General features: G+C 38.1%; 2 protein-coding genes across 2 annotated transcripts; both read left to right on the top strand.

Moving 5' to 3' along the window:
• The first annotated feature begins 411 nt into the window (after positions 1-411).
• Positions 412-2,412, top strand: LOC121252379. Its single transcript, XM_041151977.1, has one exon. The coding sequence runs from the start codon at positions 412-414 to the stop codon at positions 2,410-2,412; it is 2,001 nt and encodes a 666-aa protein (XP_041007911.1).
• A 2,600-nt stretch (positions 2,413-5,012) lies between these two features.
• On the top strand, positions 5,013-6,580 carry LOC121252378. Its single transcript, XM_041151976.1, has 5 exons — positions 5,013-5,275; positions 5,383-5,592; positions 5,712-5,804; positions 5,959-6,054; positions 6,170-6,580. Exons 1-5 carry the CDS (start codon positions 5,021-5,023, stop codon positions 6,578-6,580), a joined length of 1,065 nt encoding a protein of 354 aa, XP_041007910.1. The 5' UTR covers positions 5,013-5,020.
• Positions 6,581-12,154: the final 5,574 nt, after the last annotated feature.

Here is a 12,154-nt window from a genome sequence, read left to right as displayed (position 1 = left end):
CGTAGGTCCTTCTGTCACCACAGGTATGGCTGCAACTCAGTTGGAGTTTGGTAATGAATCGATTTGAAGCGCGGGTTTCTTTACAAAATTAGGAGTTTGGATTTTGCTAGACTAATTTCTATCTGTGCAGTTGTGAAATGTACCAGTAATTAGGGTTTCTTTTCACGAAATTTGTCTGGCTGTATCTGCATTTTGTGTTTCACAGAACTCATGTCCATGACTCGAACATTGAATGACCTAGTAAAAAATTATTTTATAAGTCACCGACTTATAAGACCTTGGCCCCTCATGTTATTCATGAAATATTAATATATTGAATACATCTTCAAGCTTTTTTGTGTAGTTCATCTCATTCTATTTGATATGTCATCCTCAATTATTTTTTTCTTCCCCTCCCATATCGTGCTTCAGATGGACAAAAGTTGGATGAATGACCCCGATAGGCTCGTATCACCTGCATACGCCGAAGGCGTTAAATATTTCCTCGCACAAGCACGAAACCATGCAAGTGGAAGGGATCGCATCCGGTGTCCATGTCGTGCATGCCTTAACAATCTGTGGCTGCCTATATTTGAGGTGGAAACTCATTTGTTTATGAAAGGGATCAACCCAAATTACACGCAGTGGATATTTCATGGGGAGGAGGATACAACATGGAACATGAGTGATGAAGATATTGATGATGATATCAACCAAGAAGACGATTACATAGATGACATGCAGGATATGTTGGATGACATCCGGGCAGGCACCTTCGATGATGCGCCCCAAGATAGCACTCCTGCGGCAAACAGGCCACCAGAGACGGTAGATTTATTATCTTTCCAGCAACTACTAGAGGATGCCCGACGTCCGTTATTTGATGGGTGTACAAAATTTTCAAAACTGTCATTCGTGGTCAAGTTGTTACACATCAAATCAATCGGTGGGTGGTCAATTAAGTCATTTGACATTCTACTTGATTTGTTGAGGTCTGCCTTTCCTGATGCCCTATTGCCACAATCATATGAGGAGTCAAGGTCGTTGGAGCGCGGTTTGGGCTTCAAATACCACAAAATCCATGCGTGCCCCAACGACTGCATCTTATTTTGGAAGGAAAATGCAGTTCTTAATGAATGCCCTGTATGTAAGGCTTCGAGGTGGATACCAAATACACACGGACAGCGCGCGGTACCTCAAAAAGTGTTGCGTCACTTTCCTTTGAAACCGAGATTGCAGCGTCTCTTCATGTCTGCAAAGATAGCAGGTGATATGCGATGGCACAAAGAGCAACAGACGAAAGAAGATAGTTGTATGAGACATCCGGCCGACTCTGAGTGCTGGAAGAAATTTGATGAAGATCATGACTGGTTCGCTTTAGATCCTCGCAATGTTAGGCTCGGTCTGGCAAGTGATGGCTTCACTCCATTCAACAACTTGGCTAAACCTCATAGCATTTGGCCAGTGATCCTTGTCCCCTATAACTTGCCGCCGTGGTCATGCATGAAAGACCAATTCTTCATAACATCTCTGATTATTCCTGGCCCAAGGTCACCAGGGAATGAGATTGATGTATACTTGCAGCCGTTGATCGATGAACTGCTTGAATTTTGGGTAGATGGGGTACCTACATATGATGCCTCAACTAAGGAGACGTTTATGTTGCATGCTGCCTTATTGTGGACAATCAACGATTTTCCTGCCTACGGGAATCTGTCTGGCTGGTCAACAAAGGGAAAATTGGCTTGTCCATCTTGCAATGCAGACACAGACTCTAATTGGTTGAAATATGGCCGAAAACATTGTTACATGGGACATCGTCGTTTCTTACCCCCAGATCACATATGGAGAAGGAAGAAATGGTTGTTCAACAGTAGAGAAGATCATCGCATGCCACCAAGGGAATTTGGTCCTGAAGAGATTCAAAATCAATTGCAGATGATTGGGGATGTTCAGTTTGGCAAATCTCATAGGAAGAAAAAACGCACTGCTGAAGAGCTGAACTGGACAAAGTGTAGCATATTCTTCGTGTTACCTTATTGGTCAACACTTCGACTTCGGCATAATTTAGATGTTATGCATATTGAGAAGAATATTGCCGACAACATCTTATTCACTTTAATGAACAGTCCAGGGAAAAGTAAGGATAACATCAATTCAAGGCGTGACTTAGAGCTTTTGGGCTATAGAAAAGAATTACACTTGATATGGCATGGTGATCGTGTAACAATGCCACATGCACAGTACACATTAAACGTCGAGCAAAGGAATAAATTTTGTGAGTGGTTGTCTGATATCAAATTTCCAGATGGGTTCGCTTCCAATATCTCGAACTGTGTATCTCGACGTGACTGCAAAATCTCAGGGTTGAAAAGCCATGACTGTCACGTTTTCCTTCAAAGACTACTCCCTATTGCTGCTGGGGGTATTTAAGAAGTGACATTGGCTTGGCTTTGACTGAACTTGGTACTTTCTTCAAAGAGTTGTGCGCTCGAACACTCGATGTCAACCGCCTGGCCCAACTCCAAACTGATGTTGTCACCATTCTATGCAAACTGGAGATGATATTCCCTCCTTCCTTTTTCGATGTTATGGTCCACCTAGCTGTCCATTTACCCCGTGAGGCCAGACTTGGGGTCCAGTACAATATAGGTGGATGTACCCATTTGAGAGGTATCTCGGCAAATTCAAGCGGTATGTTAAGAATAAAGCCCGCCCAGAAGGTTCAATAGCCGAGGCTTACATTCACACCGAATGCTTGACATTCTGCTCCATGTATCTCAAAGATATTGAGACGAGGTTTAGTCGACCGGAACGCAACATTGATGCTGACGAAGAGGAAACGTTAGATGGGTTCAAAATTTTCAACCAGAAAGTTCGTCCCTTGGGTATGCCTTCGAACGTGCAATTAGAGGATAAACTATTTAGGGCAGCCATCTGGTACGTGCTCAATAATTGTGCGGAGATTGGACCTTATATAGAGTAAGCATTAACGAGTCTACTTAAAAATCATCTTTCATTCTATACAATTTGGGATGAACCCAATACCATCTAACTTCAATATGTTGCTTCGCCTCGATGCACCAAATGCAGGGAACACTACGAGAAATGTAAGGTTCAACACCCAGATTGCATCGAGCGCACGCACCAAACTGAGTTCCCAACTTGGTTTAAGCAACGTGTAAGTTCTTATCCATTCCTATCTAAGATGTGCTGCTATAGCTTTCATTTTATATGATTTGGATCTAATCGAAAATAAACGTTATGAAATTTGCTTTTTTAAATATATAGATCCAGGAACATCGTACCTCGTATACACTTGATGTGTCCGCTGATCTGTACGCGTTAGCTTGCGGGCCTGACCGTTGGGTTGTAACATATGCTGCTTGCATAATACATGGAAAAAGGTTTCATACGAAACAGCGTGAACTTCGCCGTCGTACACAAAATTCTGGAGTGGTGGTAACTGGTGATGAGGCCACAAATAATTTGGACTTCTATGGAGTTATTAATAATATTGTAGAGTTACGCTACATGGAGTGGCGTCGGGTGTACCTGTTTGAATGCGATTGGTTTGATGTTGGTGATCGAAAACGAGGGGTGCGGGTGGATGACCATATGATTAGTGTCAACATGAACAGGACTTGGTATAAGGATGAACCATTCGTGTTGGCGAGTCAGGCTGATCAATGTTTCTACATAAGAGATTTAAGGGCGAAAGGGAATTGGGGTGTTGTGCAGAACTATGCAAATAGGAATGTATACAACATTCCGCCACGGCCGAGAGTTCTTGAAGTACTTGATGGGGAATCAAGTACTCCTGATGCCGATCAAGAAGATGAGCCATCATATTATTATGAACCAGTGCAGTGTGATAACACAGATCAAGTGGCAACTCAACTGAATAGGCCTGATATACTACCTAGCCATGTAGATGCAAGAGAAATCATGGATCCGGTTGGTCAATGCATAGATTCAACAGGCTTTATTAATGATGACATGATCACTTCTGAGTCTGGAAATGCGGCCAGTGAGGGGGAATATTCAGATGAAGAGGATCTATCAACAAATGAGGGGGAACATTCAGATGAGGATGGGCACACAACATCTGATGAGTCTGGCGACCTATAAATATAACCCAGGAACTTCGTTCATTTAAGGTTGAGATATTAGAATTCTTGTTCGAAATTTTCATGGGTATATAGACATCTGACAATATGAGATTGACTTTGAAATTGGTATGTGTATATAGATAGTTCAATATGTGTTTGGGTGAAATATATGTTTTGATTTATTTTCTTACTACCATGAAGAAAATCATTTTACCTGGCTCGAACTACTTATTATGCAAACTCATATTTTCTTATTATGCAAGTAGCAAACAATCTTGAGAGTAGTATTCAAGTTTTACAACATCTATACCTAAATTAAATAGTATCTAACATGTGATTTAATTTGCTTCAGGTTACGTTCAATATTGGGAGGCTGTGTGAACTGGGATGCACTATGCCGTATCAAGGTATATATACGGCCGACTCTCAGTTATTCGAACCTGTCTGTGCATATTGAGATTATTTTGTTTCAATTAGGGCATCAATTTTATCCCACTATGTTAATAACTTGTACTCGTGCAGGTAATCAGCCGGGACCCAGTTCAAGAGGTGGAGGCAGACTTCGAGGTCTTCGAGGTGGAAGGCGTTATATCCCATACTCAGGTCGTCACTGTCGACCACGCGGTGCGAAATTATCTTCATATCATAGCACGGAGGAGTGTAATCAATCCTCCTCGGATGACTCAACACAGGCCCCAAGTCCCCCACCATGCGTTATGCCAACTCACGCGGTACAATATATTCAAGAACCCCAACCAAATACTGCTGGGGAACAATCACCTACTGGAGAACAAACTGGTGCACATTTTTCCAATACTTTAATTTTGAAAGCATTTGGATGTTTGTATGTGTTATTAAGTCTGAATATTCCACATTACACTTTAAAATACTAATATATTGTACCTTAAAATACAGCTGTAGATGCCCCAATGGAGACCGAAGGAACGCAAGAACAGAGGAGACGAACTCGTGGGCCATCTAGATGCATTTTCTTTGACAAGCTAAGGAAGAACGGGAAAGTGCAGTTGAAGATAAACGATGGTGAGACAGCCCCATGTTGTGAACACGCTTCTATGTTCACAACACGAGTATCGTGGATTGTGAAACAATACTGTGACATGAGTTACAAGCGTTGGTCGGATGTCCCACCAGCGATTAAAGAGGAGCTCATTGACCGTGTTCGGGTAAGTAAAAAATTTAATTGTCCTTGTTTGGGGTGTTGTTTATGTAGTATAATCATCGCCTAAATAACCAGATGACACATTGATTGTTTGCATGCTGCCTTATGTAGAGTGACTTTGTGTTGGACTGGGATCGCGAAAACCACCGATTGAGCGTGACAAAGGCCTTACGTAAGCGCTTCAACTCCTTCCACCATGACTTGCACAAGATTTATGAATCCTATGGAAGCCACGCAGAAGCATTGGCTAATGGAACTAGTCTGGTGGACCCCATTGTATGGGTGAAGTTGTGTGAAAGGTGGGGCAGCGATGCCTTCAAGGTACAGATAGTCTTTCTTACATACAACCATATAATATGTATATATTTAATATGTCTAAATATTGTGGTGGAAAATCTGTTTGTCTATTATAAGTAATTGTTCCCTATTGTGTATGACAGAAAATTTCAGCTCAAAATCGGGAGAACCGAAACAAGCAGGCCATTAATCACACATCAGGACGTAAATCATTCGTCCGATTACTTGAGCAAAAGGTATGTCTAAGGGAAAACAGTCTTTTCATTTCAATAGAATAGTGAAATTGCACTTTACTTGGAGATTTTAGTGACAATATTACTTTACTATCACTAAAGGTGGTTACTCATAGCTTTTGTTGTTCAAATGTCAAATGGTTCATACACATGACAGCGCAATGAGAATGAGAATTTGGTCGACTTCTACAAAGAGACGCGTTGGTCGAAGAAAAAGAATGCATTTGTCACAGATGCTACAGAAAGTACTTATGTGAGTAGTGCAGAAACAGCCGTTGGGATCTATGTTTCTTTCTATACGGTAGTAAAATCATTAATATAGCACTAGCTGATTATTTGCTAATAATCGTTGCTTTCTCAATGTGCAGAAGGAGATGCAAGGTAGGTTGGATGGCCTAGGACCAGAGCAACGTAGTGATGAGGCAGCAGCGACTATCTTTAGGGAGGTTCTTGGCCATCGACCTGGATATGCACGGGGACTTGGAGAAATGGTCATCCCCGAGTCAAGTAGACAACGTGACAAAGTTCAAATGCAACAATACATGTCTGAGGCTGAAAAGCACAAGAAAGATGCTGAACAATATAAGAAGGATGCTGAGCAATATAAGAAGGATGCTGAAGCTTACAAGAGTCAGCTGGATGAAATGAGGACAGAGATGCAGGAGCTGAGGGAGCATCAGATAGAAAATGACAAAGTGATGCAGTCTTTCTTTAGGGCTTTCCCATCGTTCACTGAGTCAGTTCGACAGACTCAGTGTAACGATTCCCCCGGCCCATAAGGGGCTTCTCATAAAAGGGCACATTTTTTGGGTGGTTTTTTGTGACACCGGGGAGGCATGAGGAGTCAAGGGTGTCGACGTGTTTTCCATTTGGGTGGTTTTTGTACTTACTCTATACGACACTGGGCTATATGATATAAATATATATATAGTATTATATATATTTATATAAATCTTGGATCTATGTCTACACCGGGGATCTCTTGGATCTCTCATGGTCTGCAAATGAGGTTAGTATCATTTGGAGTTATCCACCATAAAATGTACTTGTACAAGTGAAGTGTTAAATATATTTCTAGCAACTTTGTTTCCCAAACCCGATGAATAATTCATTGATGGTTTTATACATAAGTGGTTTTTTTTTTTTTTTGTAAGATGTGATACACAGAAGGCTGACATTCTGAGAAGCTTCCTTGAGATGAAGGATCTTGGAATTACTTGTGTTGGAAGAGAAGCTTAAGGCTAGAGAGAGAGTAAGTTCCTACACCTTTTCCCTGCTCTGTAAAAGTTTACTTACAACTTGTGTTTTATTTTTTTCCCGTGTAAAATGACATTGATCCTCTACAGTTAATCATTTGGTTCTTAACTAGCTTTGTCGCTTTGGAAATTCTAGTAAATATGACTACTTTTGCACTGATCTCTCTCTCTCTCTCTCCTTGTCTCTCTCTCATTGAGCTAACCATTTGTGTAATAACATAATGGAATCTGTACAGCTTATTAAAAGGCTTTGAGGGTTGGACCAAATTGTGGTGTATTGATGCTATGGTTTGGGTGTATAGAGAATTATTGGATTATAATAAAATTGATTGGAATAGCAATCATGGTAATCTATAATTTTATGTACAATTTGTTATGGTTTGCACAGTAGGAGTGTTACTGTGACGGCTATTGTAAGGCGTTGCAATTTCCCTTCAATATTTCTCACATTAATGCATATTCTACTATTTTTCATTTTTAAGAGGAAGGGGGTGCCATTGGGCCTCTTCCTTGACAAATTATCATCTAGTTTCTCATTAAACTTCAGTTGTCATGTGTAGCAGTGGCTTTCCTTGTTATGTCAAAAGCTTCAAAGGGGATGGTTGCTAGAGCTGAACACCATGCAGGTATTAATATGTACTTTGGTTTCTATACACAACAAGTAATGGAGCTTTTATTGTCTGATGATGATTTTCTCCCTTCTGCTTCCCAAACATCCAACTATTTTGGAAGAAAATGTGAGGAGGTCGTAGGGAATGGATCAGTTGAGCCTATGAAGTATACTACCGCTCTTTATTTAGCAACAGCAACGGAGCAGGACTTTTAATTTAATTAGAAAGATTGGAGGCATTGCTGCAGCAGGGCACGATTGTTCTTTCAGATGGAATTTGATGAGGTATGTTGGGTTCTACTTCCTTTCTTGTAGTGATATATTATTGTGTTCTGCATGCTTAGCATCGGATGCAGAAAGTTGGGCTGGAAAACTACTGCAAATGTTGAATCGACGTGATGAATTTAGCTTTTGTTGATTGATCTTTGATTTTAGTTTTTTCAGTCAATTTTAAGATTTTTGTTGTAATGCTCAGTTCTAAAAGTTTCCTTAGGCTTTATCTATCATATAATAAAGAGCGCTAGTATTAGCTAGATTTTCCATAGATTTTCTGGTTTAAGTTGTTTTTCTTTCCAGGTCTATTGACCTTGTTATGGTACATATGTGAGTGTTGAGTTGCACAATTTTAAAGTAAAAGGGTTGATACATGATCAGCTCCCTTCTATATACTTGAACTTTTAGGCTTAAGTAGGTGTCTGCACATGTATCTTTTCCTTCACATGTTTTGAGGTGTCAAACATGTTTGAGGTGTCAAACATAAGTCTGGAGTGGATAGTGGATACTCCACTCATTTTGTCGAACATATTGATAAAAGCTATCTTCTACCTGCTTCTCGAGCAGGTCTTATCCAACATCATACTACTTATTTTGGAAAATTGATAGGCGTAATGCTCATGATTTTTTATATATTCTTACCATTTGTACAGATGGACAATAGAGGAACTGCTCGACGTGGGCTTAATGAATGCTCTTTAAAATACAAGGCTGGCCAGATTGATGCTGATGATCAGCTGACTGGAGCTGCACCCCACATTTAAACGAGGGCTTGCTAAAGTTGGCCATATTGGGTTGTATGGGTGGAGTTATGGTGGATATCTTTCAGCTATGACCTTGGCCAGGTTTCCTAATGTCTTCTGTTGTGCTGTGTCTGGTGCCCATGTAACGGCCTGATTGATCAAGTGTAATTCTTCCTGCAACCAATGATTTGGTACTAATCCTTTGGATGATTGTGATGCTTATTTATTATTAAGGATAAAAGCTCAGTTTGTATATGAGAATACATTAATACACCACCCCATTGTAATACATATGAGTTTGGATTTTGTTGATGGGCTTGGATGGAACTTTATGTATTTATTTTGCATGTTATATTGATTAGCAACTTGAATGAATGAGTTTGGATTATGAATGGTGCATTTAGGAACAACTAAAAACCAGGCTTAGAAAGAAAATGAAACCCAGGAAATTTAAAATCGGAATGCAGGTTTAGCGGCGAATTAAGAGCATATAGCGGCGAATTTTTACTCGCCGCTATAAACTGACACTTAAATCTCCTAAAGCAGCGATGTACAAATCGCTACTACATATCAATACCGGCGACTAAATATTCGCCGCAAATAAATTTATATACCAGACAACAATTTGCCAGCGATCATGGAAACTCGCTGCCTCTAAATATATGGCGGCGAGAAGATAAATCGTCGCCATATATTAGCGATATGAAAACCAATTCGCAGCGAGTGAAAATTCGCCGTATAACAGTATATAGCAGCGAATATTATATCGCTGCGAAATAGTCAGAATAATATTGTAAATATAAAAAATCGCCGCTTATTCCCTACACCAGCGATAATTAATCGCTGCTATAGGGTAATATACGGCGATTTTCTCATTGCGGCGATTTTGTGGAGTGGCTGGCAAATATATTTGGCAGCGAGACAATCAGTTTTAGCGGCGAATAGTAAACGCTGCTAATAATCTATCGCAGCGATTAATGACAGAGGCCTATTTTGAATAAGCGGCGATTATTTTGTAATTAGCAGCGTAAAAAATTTCGCCGGGAGATTAATATATGGCAGCGAGTTTTGGTTTTCGTTGCAGTTGATCTAAAGTGGGGCGTTAATACCGGCGACTTGCCAGCGATATAAAAATCGCTGGATTATGTATATGCCAGCGATTTGTTGTGTATATCCAGCGATACATAATCGCTGGAAAAATTGTTGAACCTTGTAGTGTGGTCCTAATGGCGTCCATAACAATGGAAATAGCGGCGGCAATTGTAATCCGTACAAGCGCCAGGTATGTGAACCAGGACCTCACAAGCCCAAGCTAGTGATCTGAATCCTGGCATTGATGTGTTTTATTCGGGTTTTGTGTCTTCTTAATATTTATATATATGTTTAATTATTTGTAATTTTGTTTAAAGATGTTCATGTATATATAATATATAAATAAATTACTGCCTGCATGCAGGGATGGTCATGAGTCGGTGTGATATCATGTATGTGTGCAAGTGTTTTAGCTAATGTATCTGCATGTTTTTATTGGAGAATAAATTCGAAATTTCCTCAATGATGATGATCATCCATATATGGCTGTAATATATTATTAATTATGATGGATTATTTACAACAATAATAACTATTTACGACGAAGAAAAACTAATTTTGACAGAAAATAATATTTTAACAAAAAATAACTAGTCGTAAATAAATAGTTTTCTTGTAGTAAGGGATCAGCTTATACTTCTTGTACCGGATGATCAACATGAATATTTCCTCTAGGCTCTCCCATTTGTACACTCGTGACGGGGGGAGCCCTCCCTGATTTATTAATTTCGTTTCAATTTTTTCCTTAATTTATTGCAATTGAGATTACGATATGAATCCATTATTATTCGATCTGCCATTTAGAAGTCTTGATGAGGTATTAATTATTAGGTCTAGCCCTGATGAAGAAAGTCACGATCGATTACATTAATTAAGCAAGATTTTTGCTGTCTGGGTGATCGAAAAGTTCTAATTATTTTATGATTTAATTTAAACCCATGATCAAATGAAATTAGTTTTCATATTAATTATCTTTAAACTTAAGCCTCGTTTAGTTACACAAATTATCTTATCTGATTTAATCATTATAATTTTTCTAAATTTTATATAAAATATAATAAATAATTTAATTTTTTTAAATTTTAAATTAAAAAAAAAATATTTTCTTCAACTTTTAACTTTTATCTTATTTCAACTCTTAACTTTTATCTTATTTTAACTCATCTGTGTAATCAAAAGATACATTCGTCTCAGTGTTAATTATTAGTTTCGTTCATACTGTACAGTGGGATCTACATTTATTGAGATTATATAACTTCCAACTAATTGTAAAATTGATATGAGTCTGGCCGTATCCAATATTCTTTAATGGTCTATCTACAAGGGGACTCCCGTGAATATTGTCCGGCCGACGCCAAACCAAGGGATAAAGAGATTGAAAAAAAAAAAAGAAAACGGGAAAAAGGGAAGAGATCGATACTGATCCACCTGTTATTTGGTGAAGCTTGAGAAAACTGATATAACATAAATATAAGGCTTGTTTAGATATTTAACTATTCTCAATTTATCATTACAATTTTTTTAAATTTCAATACAAAATATAATAAACAATTCAACTTTTTTAAATCTCAAAATAATAATAATATTAAAAAATAATATTCTAACAATATTTTATCATCTCAACTCAATTCAACTCACTTCAACATTCAAAGACATTCTAAGTCTCAAATATATAAATTTTTTTTTATAAAAAATTATAAATTTTGTACAAATGAATTTGTACATTTAAAACTTGTAAACTCAAAACTAAATTTAGAAGATAAATCACTTAGAAGTCAAATGGCAAGTTAAAAGGAGTCTTCTTTTTAATTATGGCGGTATGCTTATGATCTTCTTTGTCTCAGAGCGAAGAAAGTGCACTGGACCCACTTAGCTATATAACTTTAATAAAGTATACATAAATAATGGAAGACCTAGATGGTCAAGCATAGCATACGGCCTTACCAATTACCATATATATATATATATATATATATATATATATATCAAAATAGAGGAAAGAAAGAAAAGTCGAAGTTGATTGAAGAAAGAAGAGAATGGAAGAAACAAAGATATATTACACAATAATTAAATTATGCAAGTACAAAATAAATAGGCGATTAAACCAGCCATATGCATGTATGAATATGCAAAATTAATTGTAAAAACATATAAGTTTTATTAAAATTAACAAGCTTAAAGTAATTACAGGCACAAAGTAGTGCAGATTTGCACTTACAGAAATCAGGATAAATAAGGAGACTCAAGAATAGGGTAGAGAGGATCAGAAGTGTTTCTCTCGAGTGAGTTCTGGTTTGAGTTCCCCTTAGCTCAGAATAAAGTTCTCCTTTTATAGCATAATGAGTTCATGTTTACAATAATTAAAGTAAAACAGTAAAT

The sequence above is a fragment of the Juglans microcarpa x Juglans regia genome, chromosome 2S (assembly GCF_004785595.1).
Source record: "Juglans microcarpa x Juglans regia isolate MS1-56 chromosome 2S, Jm3101_v1.0, whole genome shotgun sequence".
Lineage (NCBI taxonomy): Eukaryota > Viridiplantae > Streptophyta > Magnoliopsida > Fagales > Juglandaceae > Juglans > Juglans microcarpa x Juglans regia.
This window is presented reverse-complemented; position numbering and strand designations above follow the sequence as displayed.